The 22,897-nt window shown below is 39.4% G+C and overlaps 1 protein-coding gene across 2 annotated transcripts in view; it reads left to right on the top strand.

Moving 5' to 3' along the window:
• Positions 1-22,897, top strand: part of zfpm2b (zinc finger protein, FOG family member 2b) — a 49,320-nt gene that overhangs the window by 5,759 nt on the left and 20,664 nt on the right. For both annotated transcript variants that reach the window (XM_043218503.1, XM_043218502.1), the window contains exons 2-5: positions 5,605-5,754; positions 9,039-9,140; positions 17,689-17,813; positions 21,102-21,198. In XM_043218503.1, coding sequence (XP_043074438.1) covers positions 5,605-5,754; positions 9,039-9,140; positions 17,689-17,813; positions 21,102-21,198 — 474 coding nt within the window. The remainder of the gene's footprint in view (positions 1-5,604; positions 5,755-9,038; positions 9,141-17,688; positions 17,814-21,101; positions 21,199-22,897) is intronic.

The following is a 22,897-nucleotide window of genomic DNA, read 5'->3' as shown; positions in this document are numbered from 1 at the left end:
CTTGTTTGGAAAGGCTTTCTCTGCCAAGAATACGAGGATCGCGGAACAGAAAAATAAAAGAGGAGATCGCTTTAATATCTCAGTTGATTCTCACAGACTGTGGGGAGTTTTTTCATGCATCTGTCAAGTTTGAGATTTTAGGCTTTTTGGTTTTTCATGAAGTGTTTTTTTGTCAGACTAGTGGAAAGAAAACATCTCTATTCATGTCAATATTTTAATTGTAATGCATATTTTTAAAGACCTTTTTCTCAAAATGGGTTTTGTTCTGGATAATGGAGACTTTGCTCTGATAAATGTAATTGATCATGTAATGGTGGTTTGATTTCTTGTTGGCCTTCGCTCATTGTGAGCAGATAATTCAGATCTTTAGCCAGTAGATTGTTTTTGGGTTTTTTCCAGACAAGGCGGTTGTAGGTCATTTCTCTGACAGGATGTAAGCTCTCATAAGAGCCGTTGTTAAATAGCACTCTTTCTTAAATACCGGTACTCGGATGAGGTCTGAACGTTATTCATGATTCCAGGCTGTGTAATCATTCATCTAATCTCATTTAAAAGGCTGTTCGTGGGAAACACTGATCGTGTGTGTGAGGATTATGGGAGCACGGTGATGGGCTTCTGTATGTGAAACGAAAAAGGTTTCTATTGTATGTCTGATTAGTCATGCATGGTTTTTCGTTCTCCACAAACATCACAGCGCAAACAGAGATGTATCACTGAGATGCTTGGAGAGCTGTACAGAGAATATTATATGCTTAGCTTTAGGTGCTAAAAAGCAAAAACACAGTTACACGAACACTACCCTTAATAAAACACACTTGCGTGAAGATGTTTGCATTTCAAGAGTGCTTTTAAACCCACTGAATAGGCTTATCTTTAAATCTATATAACGTTTGTTAACATATAGTGTAAGTGCACTTCTGAGTGTAATGACAAGCATGTAATTTCCTTTGAAATGTGTATGCCATGCATTTAATTATATTTGTCATTTCACCTTATGACGAAGTTGCAGTTTGGCACATTTCGAACAATATAACTTTAAACGAAATGTCAAAAATACTAGTTTAAATGATGATCACATGTGCTTTAATTTACACAAGAGTACTTCTTTAAAGCACATGAACTATTATGATTATTTACCCTTTATTTTTATCCCTTTATTTATTATTTGATTATTTGATTATTTCAAATTAAACATGATCTGCAGGTGCGGTATATATTCTTATATAGGCCCTGAAACACTTTAGCAAACGCTCTTGGCCCACACCTCTCCAGAAGCCTCTGTCCCTTTCTCCTGATCTCTCCGATCTCTCTGGCCCATCTACTCTTGGGTACAGCCCAGCAGAACGACTGAGATGTTATGGCACTGGGGTGATCGGCCATGTGATACGCTGCCAGGCTGCCACAGCTGTTTGTTTGATGTTGTGCCGAGGTTTAGAAAGAGGAATCCAAATCTGACATTCACACAGAGAAACAGGAGGAAAAATGACTCCGTTTGGGAATCTTGGTTTTTGTGTTGCTTTGTTTTTATAGCAAAGAAAATAGTTTTTAAAACGGAATTGAATCAGGGCGGTCAGTTTAGGAGGGCAGTTTCTGCACATGTTTGCAATACCTGTGTGTAATATTGACAAAAACACCAGAATGTATTATTCAGACAATTCTTTTGAACAGCTAATTCATTCAGGAATGTAGCAAGTAACTGCTTTTATGAATGGATCATTGAATCATTGATTCATTCAAAAACAGATTGATTTAGGACCAAAGCAAGTGACTGTCTTTATGAATGAAGCTTTAAATCACTGATTCATTCAAAAATGTAAATTGCAAGTGACTGTCTTGTGAATAGATCATTAAATCGAAATATATTCAAGAAAAAAGCAAGTGACTGTTTTTATGAATGCCATTCACAAACAGATTCATTCAGGAACAATAGATTATTGAATATGAGTAGATCATTGAATCACTGATTTGTTCAAAAACACACATTCATTTGGGAATGAGGGACGTGCCTGTCTGATTGAATCATTGATTCACTCAAAAAAGCAGATTCATCCAGGAAAAAAACAAGTGACTTCATAGTTATGTATTCGAATCACTGATTAATTTCAAAATATGCTGATTAATTTAGGAGTGATTGTCTTTTTGAGCAGATCACTGAATCATTGATTTGTTCATTGATTTGCAAGTTTTGTGAATGGAATCACAGATTCATCCAGATTATTTTAGAAATGAAGCAAGTGACTGTCTGTGAATCGATAACTGAATTATTGATTCGTTAGATTTATTCTGGAACAAAACAATCGATTGTCTTCACGAATGATCTTGAAATCAGTGACTTTTTCAAAAAGAAATTCTGACAATTCTGACAGTATGGTCTAAAATGTAAGTCGCAATATTAACTGTATAAAATCAGTATCATATTTGCAGATATGTGATATTTGTGCAAACAGCACACTCGATCATATACAAATATGACAAACACAGGCATATTAGGACATATTTGTACCATATATTGAATTTTGGGGTCATTCTAACTCCAATTTATTGCTCTATTTTGTATCTATTCAGTACTAGTCAAATAAAGTGTTCAAATTAAAAAAAAAAAAAAAAAAGATATTATGTTCATTTCATTATCCATCAAACTGGAAATGCATGGTAAAGTTGAGCACATTGCACTGTGGGATATAATATTCTCTGCAGTATTCTGTATACTACAGCATATTCTGTCAAACAAATTCAGTCGTATTCTCTGCACAGAGAACATTTGCATCTTGTGCACTGTATGCATTCTGCATTTCTAAAATAATTGGTAGGATGCCCTTCCCGCTCATCAGTCGTTGGTCAGATGTACAAACTCTACTGTAAAAAGAGCAGAAAAGAAGGAGCAGGCTGGAATGGCGGGGAAAAGAAGGCTGATTTCCATGCGGCTCGGTGCTGTCAGATTGAATTAGCTCAGGTGTAATTAGAGCGCTGGAGAGCGTCCTGCTTTGGCTGCGGTGTGCGACGGGGCAGCATGGCTCTACACTGAAGCCAGCTGATACCGAGCCGGGCCGCTATCACCATGCAAACACACGCCTCCAACATCGCAGGCGAGCGGCAAATCCAAGCATGAAATTAGCAGTCACTCAGATCATGCCCGCATACTTGCATATTTCACTTCGTGTGTCTTCTGCTTTGTGTGTGTGTTCTAGCTGGAGTGTGTTCTGCCCGGAAGCAGGTTAGGCACTGTTTGCAAACGACGTCTGAGCTAACTTGGTGACCTTTTTGTCCATGTGAAAATGGACCTTATTTACTGTCTGCATTTTTCTTCGCAGTCACATTTTTTTTGTGCAGTTTATCAGCGCATGTTCTTTAAAAAAAAAAAAACATTCCTCCAGTCTGCCCACTTTTTCGCTGATGTCATCCAGCCCTCTTTTTTTCAGCTCCTCTTTTTGAAGCCTGTTTTGGTCATCCAGTCCATTCTTAAAGGATGAAATGAAAAAGTCCTGCTCAACTCGATTATTTGTTGAATATCGTGCCTGAATTATTGCAAGATTAATTAGCTCTCTCAATTTAGAAATTTAGATTTTTATTGATATTAATAATGAAATAATGAGAGCATGGAAGATTTTAACCATCTATCTATCTATCTATCTATCTATCTATCTATCTATCTATCTATCTATCTATCTATCTATCTATCTATCTATCTGTCTGTCTCATAAAAGTAACACTGAATTAAGCAAGAAATTTAAGTTAATATAAGTTGAAGTGATCAATTTATGAAACGTTAGTGTAATTTTTAAGCAAGGTCACTGAAATTACCCATAATGCACTGCATATCATAGTAAAGTTACTGGTCATTTTACAGCTCAGTAAGGGTTAACACTTATTTAGTGTCTAGAGTTTATCCTTGAGCTCTGCTAAAGATTTGCCAAGATACTACAGTCAGCAATCAAAGGATTTCAATATGAACTCAAACATTTCATTTCTCTGAAGTCGTTCCAAGACTAAATAATCTGAGCTGCCATCTACAATCATTTATACTAGGAATGAAATGTGTTTATATAAAAAATGTATACTCAAGCGAGCTCTCCGTCAAGTCTTGCCGAGCTGTGGAGGAGTAATGCTGTCGTGAGCTGCAGCCTGGACGTTTCTGTCTTTGCTACGAGATCAAATGTGGATCAAACTCTGCCCTTGCTGGGTCTTTGTTCCTTTCAAGCTGCCCTCCTACAAAGAGCCCATTCATAAACTTAATGAAAAGAAAGAGTTTACTCACCCAGATCACACCAACACACGCATACCTCGACCGAATAAAAACGGTTAGCTATGTGTAGCGTGAAAACAGACATGTTTTATTCATCTCCACAGGTTTGGTTCACTTTCGGAGACTTTGGGTTGCATCCATCCTTACAGTTTTCAGCCCTATAAACATAAAAAAAGTCGAATATTTTTAATATCAAAGGTGAAACGCGTCTGTTTAATTTCGTTCAGGTGGGTGCTATTCCTCCATGCCCCCTGATTGAAGAAAAACATTAATATGCAAATATCAAAGTACATGTACAGCTGGAAGGGAAAAGGACTCTCTTGATAGAACGTAGCTAGTGTGTGTGTGTGTGTGTGTGTGTGTGTGTGTGTGTGTTTTTGACAGAGGAAAGAAATTAATCAAACAGAGAAAAATGAACTTTGTGATTGCACGGGTGTACCACCCAAAGGCATGGCAAGCAAATGAAAAATCAACATTGTACCCACTGATAAGGCAAATTAATAAGAAAGTGTGCTATGTCTACCTTCAATGCTGCTGCTTGCGTGAACAAGTTATCTCGGAGCAGACGTAACCTTAGGCTTTGGATCTGTTCCTGCGTTGGCTTCGCTCGAACACTTTGCAGTCGCGTTCGTTTATAGTTGTGGAAGGTACAGAAACATTAGCGAACAGATATACAGTGGTAGATTGCGAGGTGCATGGCGGTATATGACTTGATGGACAAGGTGTTGCATGGCTTGGCGATGAGAGATGTGCTTTTACTTTTCTAAACATTAGGTTTACTTTGATTTGTGCCAGGTTAAGCATCCCACCATACACATTTACATCTTTCAGAAATGGTCAGTTTTAATATTTGAAAATATTCAACAGTGGCCGAGAATGCGCTTAATTGTATTAAATGTGCACTTATAATCTCTACTTGCGGGTGATGTAATACTAATGCGTTAAAATGCCACTTAAGCGCTCTCTCGTCCATCGTTTTTATAACATCAAACATCATTTTGAAGTACATTTTAAATCATTGTTTAAATACTTATTTAAATACATAAAGTTTCAATAGGAATGAAATTAGGGTATATTTAAGTTTACCATAAATGCTTTCAGTAGTAACTTTAACCACATTTCAAAGACAATAGAAGTAATTATCAAATGTCCTACTTAAGTGGGTGAGAAGCTTAAATATATGCATATAAATCTAGGCTATTAATTAATCTTATGCACTTAAAACCAATACATTTAGTACACATTTAAGTATATTATTTCCGCACTGTACTCTTTTTAAAAGGGTATGGGTATGAAGGCAAAGGTGAGTTCACTTTCCAGTCTTCCGAAGCTAATGCTGTGTGCTTGTTTTTTTTCGACAGGAGTGTTTGAAAATGGGCTTGAGATGGACTCCGAGGAGACAGAGAAGAAAGAGATGTTGAAAGAAGAAGACGGGTCTGTGGAGGACGACCCGCTTTACTACTCTGACCCAGAGAACGCCGTCTCTAAGGACGGAGATCACTTGAGCAACGGTGAGCTCAAAGATTACCTGAGAAAATATGTATCTGCTTGAAAATCGATTGGGAATCGCGGGAACTGATTCCCAAACAGGGCAAATAAAGTGTAACGGCATTAATAAAAAAATTATATTCTCCCGCCGAACAATGCAGTCCCTCAAAACGGTTGTGGTTGGAACGCAGTGGTTGCCGAGCAACACACAGACGAAAACAAATACATTTGTAGAGTATTTCGAACGAGACTTAACCGATCAGAATCGGGGACCGTTTTATAAGTGCGTTAATAATCAGCTGGCGTAAATTTCCCCCTTTTTAATCACATATGGACTTGTTTTAGTACACAAACAAACACCTCCGTACCGTTATCCTATAGAGGGTTGTGTATTTTCCATTGTGTTTCACAATGCTCTATAAATGTTCGAAGTATCAGACCTTTTCCAGAGCCCGCAATCTTTCCCCACCTTCCCACCGCGGCGCCTTTCGCTCAAAGCAGTGTTTGGTTTTGTGCTGAAATTGAATTTGAATATGAAAGAGCAGATTGAAGAAATATGGCATTTTGAGGGAAGACCTACTGTATATGTTACTAACAGGGTTATTGGTCATAGTAAATAACAACAGAGTCGCTGGTATTTGCTGCAGGCCTCCGCCATCAAACTCAGGCTAATAGCATCAGCTCTTTGAACTGAAATTCAATTACAGGCGTTTCTGCCGGCCACACCTCACCGTCACAACGGGATAATTCAGAGACCCCCCCCAGCCATTTAAAATTCACTCCGCGTCCTGACGTTATGCTTTTCTATTTGTAAACGATGAATCTTCTCTTTGAAATGCCTGTCTCGGTATCCCCGACGTCCAAAAGTTTGCGACGGCAAAAGTGAAGTGCATAAACTACCAGCTTTGCCTGCGAGCGCGCAATCTTCAAAAGAACAATCACTTGCGCTTTTTTGTTCCCAATTTGGCGGAACGATGCGCGCCGGTTCGCTTTTGTTCTTGTTGAATAGCGAGAGGGGCGATTCCTTTTCATGTTTTGACCTATTAAGTTTTGAAGGGCAGTGGCGAAAAGCATTTTTGAATATTTGAATATTTATTGTTTTTCTTGATTTTTTTCGCCCCCCTTTTCTCACTTCATCACATAATTGCTTTTTGAATCTCTGAACCGTATAATGGAAATGTCAAGAATAAAAGTATAGATCATGACACCTATACCTGATGAAAATGAGTTATGATTTACCGTTTACGATTTCCTCGGCGGGGTCGTTTCGAGACGCTCTCAGGACCGTAGGATTGCTTATTAATTACTCGGCCATGAATAAATAAATATGTAAGAACGTCGGTTTTTCCAGTTGAGGTTTATAACAAGTCATATAATAGAATAGTTAATCTGCGAACCGTATAATGGAAATGTCAAAAATAACAGAATGGATAAAGTTATGATTTCGTATTTATAATTACATTAGCAGTGGCAGTAAAGTTGATTAATTAGTCTAGAACAACTAGATGCATCTGTAAACATGGCATGTTTCCAGATGTGGCTCTTTGAGAATCAGATTCCAAAATTAAGTACTAAATTACATTACTTGTAATCAGACAACAGTTACTTTTTTATTGATTACATGACCGCATATTCTCCACACAGCAGCATTTGATTATTTAATATATACATTTTTAATACAGCTGCGCTCATGAGTTTGCGTATCCTTTGCAGAACGTCCTAAACGTTAACGGTGCACTGGGAGCTGGGGGTGGGAACATTTTGAATTTGACGATCAGGGTAAATCGTACTTATTTTGTCTTCTGGGAAATGTATAAGAATTTATGCACGTTTGAGATTGCAGTCCTAAATGTGATCGTTAAAAACATCCTGTTCGTAAGTTTCCATCTCCTGGCTCTTATAGAAATGCGTTGCTTTCTTGAGCATGAGTGAACGCTTTCACCTTTTCTAATAGCTGCTACCCTCAGCCTTAAAAGATGGATCTCATCTCAAATCATAGTCACTCTTGGAAAACGTTCATATGCTGGAAAACCAAAAAATGTGCAAGATCTGGGGGATTTTTATGTAGGACAGCAGGCATTTAAAGCGATCGGGACCAACAAGGGACTCGTGAACAACTATCACAAAATCTAAAAACAGTCTTGGATCATCCTGGAAATGTACGTGTACCATTAAGATTCAAGGGTGTGTAAACTTTTGAATGGAGTCATTGGTTTCAGTTGTTATTTTGTCTTTGTTGAGTATATGTACACATCTGTTACGTGAAATAGCTTACACAGGACAGTCCTAAATAAAAATAGCATGTCATTTTTATGATCCCTCTTATTTTGTTATTATTCATATTTTGCACATTCTGCGTGTTTTTCTTTCTCTTTGTATTTTTATATCAGTATGGTACAAGATTATCCTATTTAGATCAAAGTGATAAACAAGTTAGCTCAAAAGTAATCCAAAACTAGTCTCATTGTAGTACCTCATACCTAATGTTTAATTTAATGGATTACTTAAACTACAATTTTGTCATGTAATTTGGAATCAGTAATGGATTACAACTTATAAGTAGCTTGTCAATTTCTCAAAATTATATAGGAATCCATCGTTTTTTAACATATTGTCTTTTTTTAGCTCAAAATTTGAATACATGTAACCCTCTGGTTTTTCCACACCAGTTTTTAAGTGGTATTTTGGCTGTCTTGTCCCTTCAAGAAGGTTTAATATTTGGGTCTGTCCCTGTTTTTATTCAGCTCGAGTTTTAAGATCACACTGTTTTATCCATTCTGGTCTCTAGAAAGGAATTTCCTGTCTGCAGAGGATGTGGACTGATTCCCTGTGTGTGTGTGTGTGTGTGAGGATCTGAGGTAAATAGGCCTGTTCTTGTAGTTAACTTCTCTTGCCTGTGACGGTGTTAAATAGCACTTTGCCCATGGTGTCAGAGCCAAAGGCAGAAAATCCTTAATCACAGCTTAATTAAGGAATCATCTTGTAGCTTAATTTCTTTCCCAACACTGTAATTAAACATTTCCAATAAGTTTCGTCACAGGGCTTAACGCAGGCAGCCGGTCTGTGATCAAGGTGGGTCCAGGGACTTGCTCTCCGTCTCTTTTCCATTCTCTCCGAAGAAACGAGCATAAAATCCCACAGCAGACACTTGAAAGAATCCAAAATGAGAAACTGCACATTGGAATTACAAGGAATAAGGGTTTTAAATGAAAGAAAACGAACAGATGTGGCTGCCGCGGTTCGGTTTACTGACTGTGCTACAGTTAATTGTACCGCAAAACCATTAAGCTTTGATGTCTTCATACAGGTGAAATGGGTGGAAGTTTAAAGGTGGAGCAACAAGACAGCGACGGACAAGAAGAGAGAGTCCAGCCAAGCCCACTGACAGCAGAAGAATGGGACGGCCCAAGTAAGACAGCCGTCCAATCGCAAACCAGAAATCGTAGCATATGTTTATTTCGATAGTCCACTTCAGACGTTATACTAACTATAAGTAACTTTACAACTACCTTTCAACTAGCCATCATTAGAGTAGAGTATTATTATACTGTTCGCTTAACAGTGTTGGGGAAAGATACGTTTAAAAGCAGCGCGTCACAATATTGCGCTGATCCATGAACAGTAACCAATTGCGGTATTTTAGTTATTTGCGTTACATTGCTTTTGCATTGCTTTTTGTTACCAAGGGAGGGCTTGCTTATTTGTTTTCAGTAGCAAAAACAACATTTTCAGGCTTATTCACAATTTCTCACGTCATAGGGACAGGAGAGATGTTAGTAAATAAATGGGAAAACAAAGTAGTTACACAGTAACTAGATGTGTATAAAGTATATAACCACCGTGTAGGTATACATTGGCGCATAGTATCTATAGCTCTAATGTTTCTGTTACTACACACACGTAACAACCCACTGAAGGGTATGTGTAGGTACAAATGTGTAACAGGACATCGCTAACAGCACTTTTTTCACTTCACTAAGTGCTTTTGTAACAACAGTATGTATAAGAGTAATTGTAACAGTTTTTTATGGATATGTACAGTTGTAATAACAGTGTACTTACATGGTAACTCCTCAGGAACTGTCCACTTTGTATAAAGTGTAACATTCTGGACACCAACCGCAATTTATATGTAAAGCCTATCTTGCTGACCGCTGCTGTGTAACATAGGAGTAATTACAAGGTATATGCATAGGAACTGTCCACTTAATGTGAAGTGTGACACTTTCTTTACCAAAAAGTGCTGTTTACCATTACCAAAAGGTGTGTAGTTACACAAACATTACAGCTGTAGACACTGTGCACCGATGTATACTTACACCGTGTGGTCGCTATATACACAGCTAGTTACTGTGTAAGTACACAGGTATTAAGGACACAATATAAAGCTGGACCCAGTAATCTAATGAGAGGTAGTTATGTCGGTGCAGTATTATGTTAAAATAATACAACATGGATAACCCCACAAAAGACAGCTTTTATTTACATGTCAGAACTGCACAGAGTAAGTAAAATGAGCCTGAAAGGTGCAGCTGTATGATGTACTGTAATAAGCCTTGTCCTCTTTAAAAGCATGAAATCTGATAACGTAATAATGGCATTTTGGGAGGCGCTTTATCTTTCGTTTCACACTAGATTTACACAATACAGTCACTAGTGCCAAACCAAGCTGACTTGTCTCCTATCTTTATATCTGATCGCGGGTCTTTGTAATCAGCTCTTGATGGTATGAGATATCACAGCGCGCTGATATTCACGCTCTTTGTTGCGCTCTCTATCTCTGGATTTCTCTTTCTCTCCCTCCAGTCGTCTGAATAAACATGATTAGTTCGGTTACAGACTCATTCGAACAATAATGAGGCGCAGCGTTCTCTTATCTGATCAGGAAACAATGTTTTTGTCTTCTCTGAACGCTGAACGAGTCTCACTGCGCCAAGCCAATAGACACAGAATATCGGTGGATTTTTTTGGTCATATCTGGGAACTATTTTGTGGGCAATTCGTCTCATGCACCTCGAAAACATGCTTTAATCGCCATTCAAACGTCTCTTGCGATCACCGAGACTGCAAAAACTGTAGTGAAGAACTGATTTTTAATATATTTCTATATCAAAAGCTGAATTTGCTCCAGTCTTCAGTGTTACATTATACTCTAATATTTCGATTTTCAGCTTAATAAATGTGATTTATTATTATTATCGATGTTGAAAACAGCTGTGCTGCTTCATATGTAACCCAGTTCTTTGATGAACAGTACATAGAAATCTTTACCGTCACTTTTGATCAATTGCTAAATAAATGTAGTAATTTCTTACTGACTCAAACTTTTGAAAAGCAGTGTATGTTTTGTGAAAAATTAAGGGTAATAAGGTTTGTTAATAACAGCGGTGTCACTGTAAAAATGTAAAACATAAAGTAGAGATGCAGTTGAATTATTGAAAAGAAGAAATCTAGAGGGAATATGTTAGAGTCATTTGATTGTAGTTATACATTATACAGCCCGATTGATTTTTCGTCAATTTTTTAGCGAGCGGCTAAAATCGTGTCACGCCGAACTCTTTTCCTTTTGTTTCGTGACCCTCGTAACCTGCCGGGTACGTCACCGGTCCTTGTTCCTGGACCTCATCATTTACGAATTAAAGCACCGCCTGGAACGACTTCCAACATCTCAAATTGAATTAGCATCTGCAGTTATAACTTCCCTACGAACATCGCAGCGGAAACGGGAGTGATTGTCGAAAAAAAAAAAGAAAGAAGAGCGAGAGATGTACGTGAGGAGCCTGATTCTGTCCGAGGCCCCTCAGAAGAAGGCAGGATAGAGCGAGGGATTTTAATGAAAGTGTAGTGGATTAGAGAAATCCCTGGAACAATATGAAATCATTACAGCCGCAGTCGACATCAAAGTCCCACTGATTGAGCCCCCTAAAGCCTTTTCACACGGGGAGCGGGAACGCAGCGGAGAACATGTAAACCAGAGCCGAGAGCGGCTGACCACTGCGCTCAGAGAGACCGATTTCTAGACTTCTGACATTCAGACAGAGAGCATCATGGGAAATGAACCGAATCAGACCGAGGGAGTTCATTATCTCACTGGTCTCTTTGTTTTCAGGTTCGGCAGATGTTCTCGTCTGCGCAAAACAACTGATACGTGTTATAAGCACACGTGGCAGCTCAAACAAGCGTTGATCGCAGTAATGCGCTCATAATGTTTGAAGACCAGCCACAGATGTCTACATTATGCATGTTAGCATGAGAATAAAGTGATACAACGACTCACCTTTTCTGCTCCTGTCATGAACACTCAAAACATTTAACACATAGCAAATGATGCATAACCAACTAACCCTAAACTAATCCCCAACCCTATATTAAAGAGATATCGTTAATTATTACCCGGTACTTATTTATAATATACATGCTTCATGAATTTTTAATTAAAACCATTGAGCTAAAAGAGTTGTTTACAATAAGAAAATAGACTTATTTTAAATAGTCATATTTTAGCATTGTGTTACTGTTCATTTTTCTTATGCGCTCTGTAAAAACCAAACAAACCAACCAACCAAGGCTTAGCTTAAAAAAAGTTTCATCGAAACTAAAAATATGCATTAATATAAAACAAATGATTAGGTTTAGAAACAATATCTTACGTCACCTTAATCATCAACATTAATTATAAGTTAATTTGACAAAAGAACAAAAAATTGTGGGAACAAATCATGAATATATATGTATTTACGATTATTTTACGCTAATGTGAGGGTGTTTCTAAGGCAAGACAGTAAATTTGACATCGTTCTCTCTTCTGACTGTTTTCATTTCAATAAAAGTCATGAAAACACTATCGGAAAGTTTTTCTTTAGCTGTTCGAGCAAAAGGGAACGCCAAAATATATTTGCGATACTCTCCCATTCACCGCTCTTCATGACGACGTCCGCCGCCGAGAAACCCGGAAATGTGAAAAAGGTCCACTGGCCGCAAGTTTACAGTCAGATCTCCTTCCATCCAATCCACAGCCTGTTTAGGATTAAGCCCTGCCCTACAATACTTTTGTCGTTCATCAGTTCACTCGTAGGATTGTTCTTATTGTCTCTTTTAATCATGTTCCTCTTTTGGCCACATTCATGAAATCCAAGCAGAACAAGTTTCTGCGTGAATAATGTGTCGAACCATTATTACGTATATTGTCACAGTTCGTTGTGGGCTAACCTAAAAAATGACGAAGCCTGTTTGGCTGAAATCGGACTGATATTAATGTCGCAACATTGGTTTACTCGTAGGATAAGATCAGTTGCTCGTTTTTGGGAGATAACCCCAAAACAGACACGCATAAATAACTCACTTAGAAGTTACACGCGACCTTTCCGTAAACTTCCTCCCCGTTGGACAACACTGGGTTCAGAACCCGTCCCGAGCCGGTAGATCTGTGACTTGCGTGACAAAAGCAGTCTCGCTCCTCTTGACCCTCCTCAGACGGACACAATGCGGTCTCATTCACCGCCTGCAGGAGGGCCGCGGAGGAGGGGGCTGTCAGACGAATTAAAATACCACGTAATAATAATAATAATATAAATAATGACATTGATAAAAGGGCTAATCTACACAAAACAAAACAGCGTGTTCCTCCCTGATTGTGTGGGTTGTTGCGGTATTCAATTAGGCCATTTTCACTGGCATATTAATCATCTTTTCAACAAACAAGCCGGCGTTAATTAAAGCGGAGCGCGAGGATAAAGACGTGTTGCTGGATCATCACTCCGTTTATCAGCCGCGCGCACACACACCCCGCCGTTTAGCAAATCCCGCGCAGCGCCGCGAGGGGAATTTCAATGCTCTCTCCGGTTCGGAGCTGCTTTTTTTGGGAGGGGAGGAGGTGGATTTCGCGAGTTTCAAATACGGAGACTGTCGGCGCGAAGCCCTCTGCCCTTCACCGCCGGGAGATGAATTTATTCCTCAGTTTTATTCCGTCTGAAAAAAAAAATAAAAAGAGAGAGCCCGGAGAGAAAATCGCTTTAACCCGGAACGCGCGCGAGAGGAAGTCGAAACCGCGCCTCGACGGGGAAGAGAGTCGGATAGACACCTTTGAATGGGGCTTAATACGATGAATGCATAGATGTTTGGCTGAAATCTGAATCATATTCATGCAGATATTAGCGGGATCGCGCACGCTCGTGTCGTCCGTTACGAAAAGCATGCCATAACGCCCATATTTATTGATACGTTTAACGTTAGCCACATTTATCGATTTACACGTTCATCTATTGGCCAAATAGTATGCACTGTAGTATGCATTTAAATTTTTTTCTCAAAAAAGATGTGTACACTAGATTTTTGGTACACGGTGTTTTTTAAAATTATGTGCTAGTCTTTTTGGTCGCGTTCATGAATTGCAAGCGGAACGGATTTATTCTTTAAAACTATTATATTTTCAGTTCATCTTGACAAAATTGTTAATGGGGTTTGATATGATGACTGATTAGTGCTGTGATATTGGAGAGATTTGCAGAATATTTGCACATAACTTTATAACAATAACTACATTTATCGTTGAACTTGCCATTTACTTTATTGGTCAAATAATATGGATTAAAGAGCACAGTGCAATTTATTGATTGCAAATAATCCATGAACAAAGTTATGCGGTATTTACTCACACACACATATTGGTATTTGTGTTTTATTATAGGCATAATGGTTTTTATACTGTACAAACCATATTTTCGATTGCCCTACACCTACATGAAATTTTCAGCATTTTTAGTTAAAAAAACCCATTCTAATGTGTTTTGTAAGCCTTTTGAATTAAGAGGATACCGCTGTCCTCATAAACCACTTTCAAATTGTAATACCTCAGTCATAACCATGTCATTAAACAAATATGTGTCCCTGTAAACCACAAAAACCAGCACACACACACACACACGCATCTATCTCATGCTATTTTACGTCTTATGTTCTGAACTTATTGGCCACACTCATGAAAGGACATTGTGTAAACGACTATTTTAAAATACAACGTCGCACTTTAAAACCCCCGAACTGACGCAGATGTTTGTTCGGCTCGCGTTTCGTAAAACGATACCCGTCACATCTCAAACGGAGGAGAGCAGCGCTCTTGAATAAAGTGTGTGTGTCGCGCGTCCGGGGCAGTCGCTGCGTTTGAGCCCCGCTCATCCACGCAGTGCTCCCTGCCTCCGACATCTCAGCCGGCGAAAGACTACATCGCACGATCGCGCCACACTCCCACAATCCCTTTCTTCCCTGGCTGCTCGACTCCGAGCACACTCGAACAGCCTGCTGCACCGCGCTGAGATCTCTCTCATTCTCTCTCGCCCTTCTCCCGTCTCTCTCTCTCCAGGAACTCGCGGCAGAGAGAGAGAGAGAGGAGAGAAGTCAAAAACCCGCGACAATGTGCCAGAGAAATATCAGAGTGCCTTTTTTTTTTTCACTCGTCACCCAAGCCAAAGATGGGCCGTCTCCAAATCCTGCTGCCCTATCAGACAAATTAAAGTAAATCAAGCATGAAATGAAGCAGGAGAGCCTGGAGATAAGGTCCCTTTAAGTCCCTCACAGATTAGACCACTGAGAGAGAGAGAGAGAGATGGAAGAGAGGGACAGTGTGGAAGGAGAGAGGTGCAGAAAAGGCTGGTTTCTCTGTGGCAGACGCTGCTTTTGATTACTTCACTTTGGCTCTGACGTAGAAGAACAGTGGAGCTGTTCCCTCAGTCTTTTTTCTGATAATGACTTTTGTTTATTTTAGTGCTCCTGCGTTCTGAAGCGCTTTGGAGTGTGACTACGTTTTTGGAGATGAAATGTAGTTCATAATGTTCATTTGAGGCATTGAAGTGGAACGGAACAAAAAATAAGGAAATATTTGGAAAGAAAAATCCTCTCCGCTGAAGTAGCCTTTAACACGGGTTTTCTCGAGCGCTGATTGGATTGTAAATTACAAGTCTGTTCTTGGTTTTAAATCACGAACACTTCTTAATATGCACACTGAAGTTGTCATTGCGAGCGATCTTTAACGCTTTGGGATCTATTGTCAGAATGCAATAACTTGCTCCGCCTCTAAAACAACTTTCCTTTTTGGTTCACATCAAAATGATGATACTTCACCACACCATCCATCAGGAAGATGGATATACATAAGAAAATTCTGTCATAATTTGCTCACTCTCATATTGTCTCAAATAATATAACTTTTGATGAATAAATTTTATCAACTTTAATGTTGGTATCTTGACAGTTTTGGTTCCCATTGTGTTTTATCCATAGAGTGGAATTAAATGGGAGTCAAATTGTTTCATCAAAATATATTGTTTTACGTTGCACAAGTAATATATTTCATAAAGATACATTTTTCAAAAACTTTTCAAATAAGGGGCAATATGCGTCCCTGGTAATCCACAAGACTGCAGAATTAAATTAAATTAAATTAAATTAAATTAAATTAAATTAAATTAAATTAAATTAAATTAAATTAAATTAAATTAAATTGTGGTCTCGGATTTAAAAGGAACCTTTTAATTTATTTCATAAATCTACATGACTTTCTTTATGTTGTAGATATTTTAAAGAATGTTCATGCTGCTCTTTTACATACAGTAAAAGGGAATAGATAAAATAACCATAAAACTGACTGAAATTTAAGTTGTTATTTTCCTTTTCACTTTTTTTAAGTTAATTGTATATTTTATTTCTTTTTTGTTAGTTTGTTTATGCATAAATTAATTTACAGACAACTACAAAGACATATTTACCTATTTCGATTTTCCTTCAATTGTTCTAAAGCGAGAAAAATTTAGCACCATTTGTAAAGTAGTGTGCAAAAATCCGTAAGTGTCTAAATATATATTTATATCTAAAATAGTTCTGAATCACGCCCCACATTAGTGCCCTTCTGCGGTTGAAGACATCTATTAATCCAGAGAGGGGATGGGTGTAAAGGCTTAACCCTGATCTCCTGAAAGCACTGCCTCAAGATTCTCTTTATTTATCAATCCATCTGCCGGCATTTCGCATCTCCTCCTGAAACTGGATAATTTAACACGCTTCTGCACTGTTCACATCAAAACTTCCAGCAGAAAGAGGCTTAATCCACCTTATCTGAAGCCCTGTCAAAGCAGTGAGCGAAAGCCTAATCAAAGAGACAGGCAGGGTCACCCGGGAGAGGGTCCGGCGGATGGGTGTATGATTTCTAATGGAGGGAGACGCTCACACTGGGGCTTTGTCTGCTCATGGAGGGCTGTGGTGTTTTGGTTGAAGATCTCAGCTGGTGACTGTGTAGATGTAGGGTTAAAGCACATGAACTTTCAGCACTGAGTCCTTGAGAAAGACACTAAACCCCAGGCCAGCCCAGGTGGGCTTTCCCCGGAATTGATATGCACATACAATATAGATACGACATAATACACAATATGAAAGAAGAAGATATATGTGTATAGAATTATAAGAGTAATATAAGAGTATATAAGAATAAGAACTACATTTTGGGGAAACAGTGCAGTTGCAGTTGGGTTATTAAAAAAACTAAAAAGAATAGCTAACTAATACTAATGAAATACAATAAAAGAATTATAACAAAATCCATCCATCCATCCATCCATCCATCCATCCATCCATCCATAGTTAACCAATTAAAATGTGTCATATATATAATATATATAATGTGACACTGAAGACTGAAGTTCAGCTTTGATCACAGAAATAAATTACATTTTACTATATTTTCAAATAGACATTGCTTATTTTAAATTGCAATAATATTTCAAAATATATCTGTTTTTACTTTATTTTTATCAAACCAAAAGCAACCTTGGAGAACCTTAGAGACTCTTCTGAAAAGTAATAAAAAGTGTAATATGCATTACACTTGCATAAAAAACACTTTGCATTAACATCAAAAAAGTATTTTAAAGATAATGTCGGGGTTATAACGTATTTGTTTGTTTTCTAAGGGGAGCTGAAAATGGTTGGCGAAGGAGGAGAGAGAAGGATTTGTTCTTGTCAGGCACTTCTTCTGGGCACCACGTGGGGACCTTTCCCTGGGAAGATCGAGGTGACCACGGGAGGAAGTGACAAGGTGGGTTCATTTATGTGTTATGAGGGTGCACCAAGTCCGGTTGCCTTTTCTGACACTATTTCGACACTTGCGACGAAAATGAACAGAAAAATAAGATATGATTATCTCTGATTGATAAAAAAGAATTCAGAATCATTTGTTAATTTCTAAACACAATCATTATGACGTGACTTAACATGAGTACACTCTTAGTTTTTCACAGCGTTGCCATATAAGAAGCATACGGTCAAAGCTCCCTTAAAGAACCATCTCTTATAATCTGAAGAACCTTCTTTCACCACAAAGAAGCTTTTGTGGAACAGGTTGTTAAAGGTTCCGTGTAGACAAAAAACGCTCTTCTCCGGTATCTAAGAGCGTGTTTCCCATTGGGATTTAGGTCAACATAATGTTTTATTTTGTACTCAGTTTTAATGCAAGGCATAGAGACCGTACGGACCGATTGAGAGCAGAGCGAGGGACAGAAGTGAAATCGTTTGAACGCTTTTTGTGTCCATTTGTGTGTTGGGAGGCCTTGGAGAAGGCGGTGTTGTGTTTTGGAGTGTACGAGAGCGAGCGCGAGTGTGTGTGTCACGGGTAATCTGTGCCCGTGGCAGGTTTACCCTGTGAAGCGGACTGGTATCGCAGGCCCATTGTTGTTGCTCCTGTCAGAGCGGGGAGAGGCCGATGGAGGCCTGTGCCGGCCTGATAAGGAGAAAGAGGATTCAGCGGAGAGAGAGAGAGAGAGAGACAGGCAGAAAGAGAAAGAAATGACTCAAGGAGAGTGGAGTGCTGTGTAGACTCTGTCTTTTTCGTGAAGTATTCCCACACAGTCAGATCCACCCAAACCGTTCTGAAGGTGAGGCTTTAAAAACAGACACCAGACGTACTGTAAGTGAGTACACGTGGAGGGTATACGCCACGCTTGTTGGGTTACTGATGTTTGTGAGACGAGGCAGCCCTCGCTGTTACTGTCGCTCAAACTTAAAGAGACGGAGGATGCTGTCCGTCCTTCTAAACGCATTAGAATTTGTTCATCTTCAGAAAACAATTAAAGATATGAAAAGAGCTTTTCATCAGATGTGAGAGATTTGAGTTGCTCGACTTGCTGCCTGGTGAGCGACCAGCATTTACTGCAAAAATAAAACCCTAGAAGACATCATGTTTGTTTGATGTGTGTTTTAATGCATCGATCATTCTATGCAGTATAAATGATACAGTTATTCATAAGGTCAAATAATTAATTATTTAATATATAAGGCATAATTATTGCATTAAAACTGCAAAGTGTTACCAACTTTTTTCTTTAACCTGATTGATTTCTGATCACACCGATCAGTTAATCGCTGTGAGATCAAGAACGTGTTTGAAGTACACAGTCAAGCTGAATTTCACTGTCATTATTACTTTTGGAAGAAAGGAAGGAAGGAAGAAAGGAAAGGGAAGGGAAGGGAAGGGAAGGAAAGGAAAGGAAAGGAAAGGAAAGGAAAGGAAAGGAAAGGAAAGGAGAAAGTCAGGAAGGGAGGATAGAAAGGAAAGGAAGGAAGTCAGAGGGAGGAAAGAATGAAAGAAGGTTGGAAGGAAATAAGGAAGCAAGGAAAGGAAGGAAGGAAGGAAGGAAGGAATGAAGAAAGTCAGGAAGGGAGGCAAGAAGGAAGTAAGGAATAAAGGAAAGGAAGGAAAGAAATTAAGGAATGAAGAAAGTCAGGAAAGAAGGAAAGTCTGGAAGAAAGGAAAGGAAGGAAAGGAAGGATCTTCTTTAGAATTTCAGAAGAAATCTCAACATTTTTTAAACTTTGATTAGATTTATCATAACAAAATCTGCAACCAAACAAGATTTCGGTGTAATTGTTCAATCAATCAAACTTGCGTAAATGATTATGGAGAAATGTGAAGTTTAATTCAGCGCGTTATTTGCTGTGTTTTTGTAATTATCTGTGACGTTTACTAGCACTTTCTCTGTGGAAATGATTGTTTCCGGTGAAGATTTCTTTGGGTTTAGTGTAGAATAAACGTCTGTGTTAATTTGATGAACAGGCCAGAGGTGAAGTGGATACGATCTGTGCTTCACCTGCAGGGATCCGGACATATCCCTGTGCTCTCCAGACTCTGAGAGGGTTATCTCTGAAGGCTCTCTCGGGCCAAATCTGCATTTCTGCTGAATCATATCACCTTCCTGTAGACCGGTCAGTCCCAGACCGCCCTGACCGCCTGTTACAGAAATAATACACCTAACGTTTAATACAACGTTTGATTGACTATATTACAGTTTCAATTAATATAGCTTTAAAGTATCGTAGTTTACATTTTTGTTAATTGCATAAACAAATAGTACAACTTTGCGTAATTCTATTGTTTTTAAAACGTGGTTTAAATGTAGCTATTGAATGCACAGACAAGCATTTATAACAAACTAATAAATCGAAAATTGTCACGTATTCATCTTTCTAAAAAAAATAGTGTCATTTTAACATTAAAATATTGCAAAAACACGCAATGTTGCATTTTCTGGCTTGCATTCACACTTTCTTGTTTATAAATACTGTAACATTTAAAGTTTGTTTTATTATTATTATTATTTAACAAAATTAATTTGTAAAAACTTTTACTGTGTAATTCCATCCTAATAATGAATCCATCCAATTTACAAAACAAAAGATTATTAAAACATGATTTAAAATGTACTTCAAAATAGCATGTTAAGAAACAATCGTGAACTCTCTTGAAGTCTACTCAACTTTATATTATCAAGCACAGTTTGTATTTATGCGTTTACTTATTTAGTTTTTAATAAATATACAGATTCGAAGTACACTACTAGTGCACATTCGGTACAATTAAGTGCTCTTCTTTTTTAAGGCTATATTTAGCAACATTACAGATAGCGTGCTTTTTCCCCCCCAGAAATATCTATTTAATTCGGCAATTCTGTTTTCACTTATGAAATCAAATCCTTTTGAAAGCCGTGCCAGCTCTTTAAATTCCCCGTGTGTGGGTGTGAGGAGGCTGTGATGCTGTGATAGAGGGCACAATGTGACTAAAGATCAGTGCTCAGCATCCGCTTCTTCTGGATCCCAGAGCTCCCAGAGGATGAGATCGGATCAGGTGAAACATTCGGAGGCTCTCTAAACAATGAGCCTTTCAGAGGGCGAACGGGACGGGGTGTGGCACCCGCGCGCACACACACACACACACACACACACACACACACACACATTGATGGCTCAAGTTCACTTAGACCCCGGATACTGGTATGTTTTGCGGTGGGTCAGATGTTCTGGACCACACTGAGGTGTGTGTTTTGTGTGGCAGGTTTCGCTGGGGCTGAACGGAGGTCCTCGCTGGCTGATGGACATGATGTGGGTCAGCGCGGAGGACGGAAAGAGCAACTGCGCCGTGTACAGCAAAGGTGAGAGGTTATTATTTGGGCTGACAGATGTCTTCTGTGCTTCAGAAAGGCTGGACAAACACGACTGAAGGATGTCCATCTGTAGAGACTTCGATGAATGCGAACCGTGTTTAGCTGCTTGATTCTGTGTTTATTGACCGAAATTGTGCTTGAAAGGTACTGATTCACACAATAGGAAACGGAATTTTATCTTTGTTTTATTGTGCTTTCTCACGACCGGTTGGAAGTCATGCTTAAATATCTAACTATTTTATTGTATGATGAAAAAATACAGCTCAAAATAAGGTAATCATACACTGCTTTTCAAAAGTTTGATGTCAGTAAGATAAGTGTACTTTTATGCAGCAAGGACATATTAAATTGAAAAATTGTGACAGTTGTGTGACAATGTAAGGAGGAGGCGGAAGCGATTGCGATTCCATGTGCGGATGTTTATTGGAAACACACACACAGATGAGGATGGTCAAAAACAAGCAAGGGTTGGCAACAGTAATATCAGTCCGGAAGGCAAACATACACAAAGGGAAATCCGTGGGCAAAGTCGAATGGAGGCAATGGTCAATATCAAAGTTCAGTAGTAATCAGTTACCGTAACAAACAAGGATGATCCGTGAAGTCGTGAGTCGGTGAAGCAAGCAAAAGGTCATAACCAATAGTAGTCAGTAGAACAATGGTAAAGCGGCAGTAAGGCAGACAGGCTGGCAATGCCCGCGTAGAGCACCTGGTGCTCTACGGTTAAATAGCCCTAACCCGGAAGTAGCAGCAGAGGGCGCGGCTCGGGTCAGTACTCGGGAGAGGGCTCCCTCTGCTGGCTGGATGTTACAGAACTCCCCCCTCTAGGAGCGACTCCTGGAGCTTTTCGGCCGTGGTTGGTCCTGGGCAGAATCTCGTGGTTGGATTCGTGGGCGCCCCGTGGTCGTGGTTGGTTCTGGGCAGAATCTCGTGGTTGGTCTCGAGGTTGTTCTCGTGGCCGTGGTTGGTCCTGGGCAGAATCTCGTGGTTGGATGCGTGGCGTCCCGGGTCGTGGTGCTGGACGATCGGGTCTGGCTCTGTGGAACTCCTCAATAAGGGATGGATCCAAAATGTCCTGAGCGGCTACCCAGGATCTCTCCTCTGGTCCATAACCCTCCCAGTCCACCAGGTACTGGAGCCGACCCCCTCGTCTCGCGAGTCCAGTAGTTCGCTCACTTGATATGCGGGATTCCCGTCAATCTCAAGTGGCGGCGGTGGTTCTGGGGCTTCATGGCCAGGGTCAGCTCTCGGGTGGACCGGTTTGAGGAGGGATACATGAAAGGATGGAGATATACGATAATTAGTAGGCAGCTCCAGTTGATATGTGACATCATTTACTTGTTTTATTATCTTGAATGGTCCTACATACCTTGGGCTTAGCTTCTTACTGGGCAGCCGCATCTTGATGTTATCGAGAGCCAGACCCTTTGTCCAGGTTGATATGGGGATGTGGGCGTCTAAAATGTTAGCTTGGGTCTCTTGATACCTGATCGCTCTTTGTAGTCTCACATGAGCACTATCCCACACCCTCTCAACGAATCCAATCATCAACGGCTGGGACATTGGATGGTTCTCCTGACCACGGGAACATGGGCGGCTGATACCCGAGGACACATTGGAATGGGGTCATACCAGTAGCCAATTTGACTAGTGAGTTTTGAGCATACTCGGCCCATGGTAAAAACTC

Source organism: Puntigrus tetrazona, chromosome 19 (genome assembly GCF_018831695.1).
Source record: "Puntigrus tetrazona isolate hp1 chromosome 19, ASM1883169v1, whole genome shotgun sequence".
NCBI classification, from domain to species: Eukaryota; Metazoa; Chordata; class Actinopteri; order Cypriniformes; family Cyprinidae; genus Puntigrus; species Puntigrus tetrazona.
This window is presented reverse-complemented; position numbering and strand designations above follow the sequence as displayed.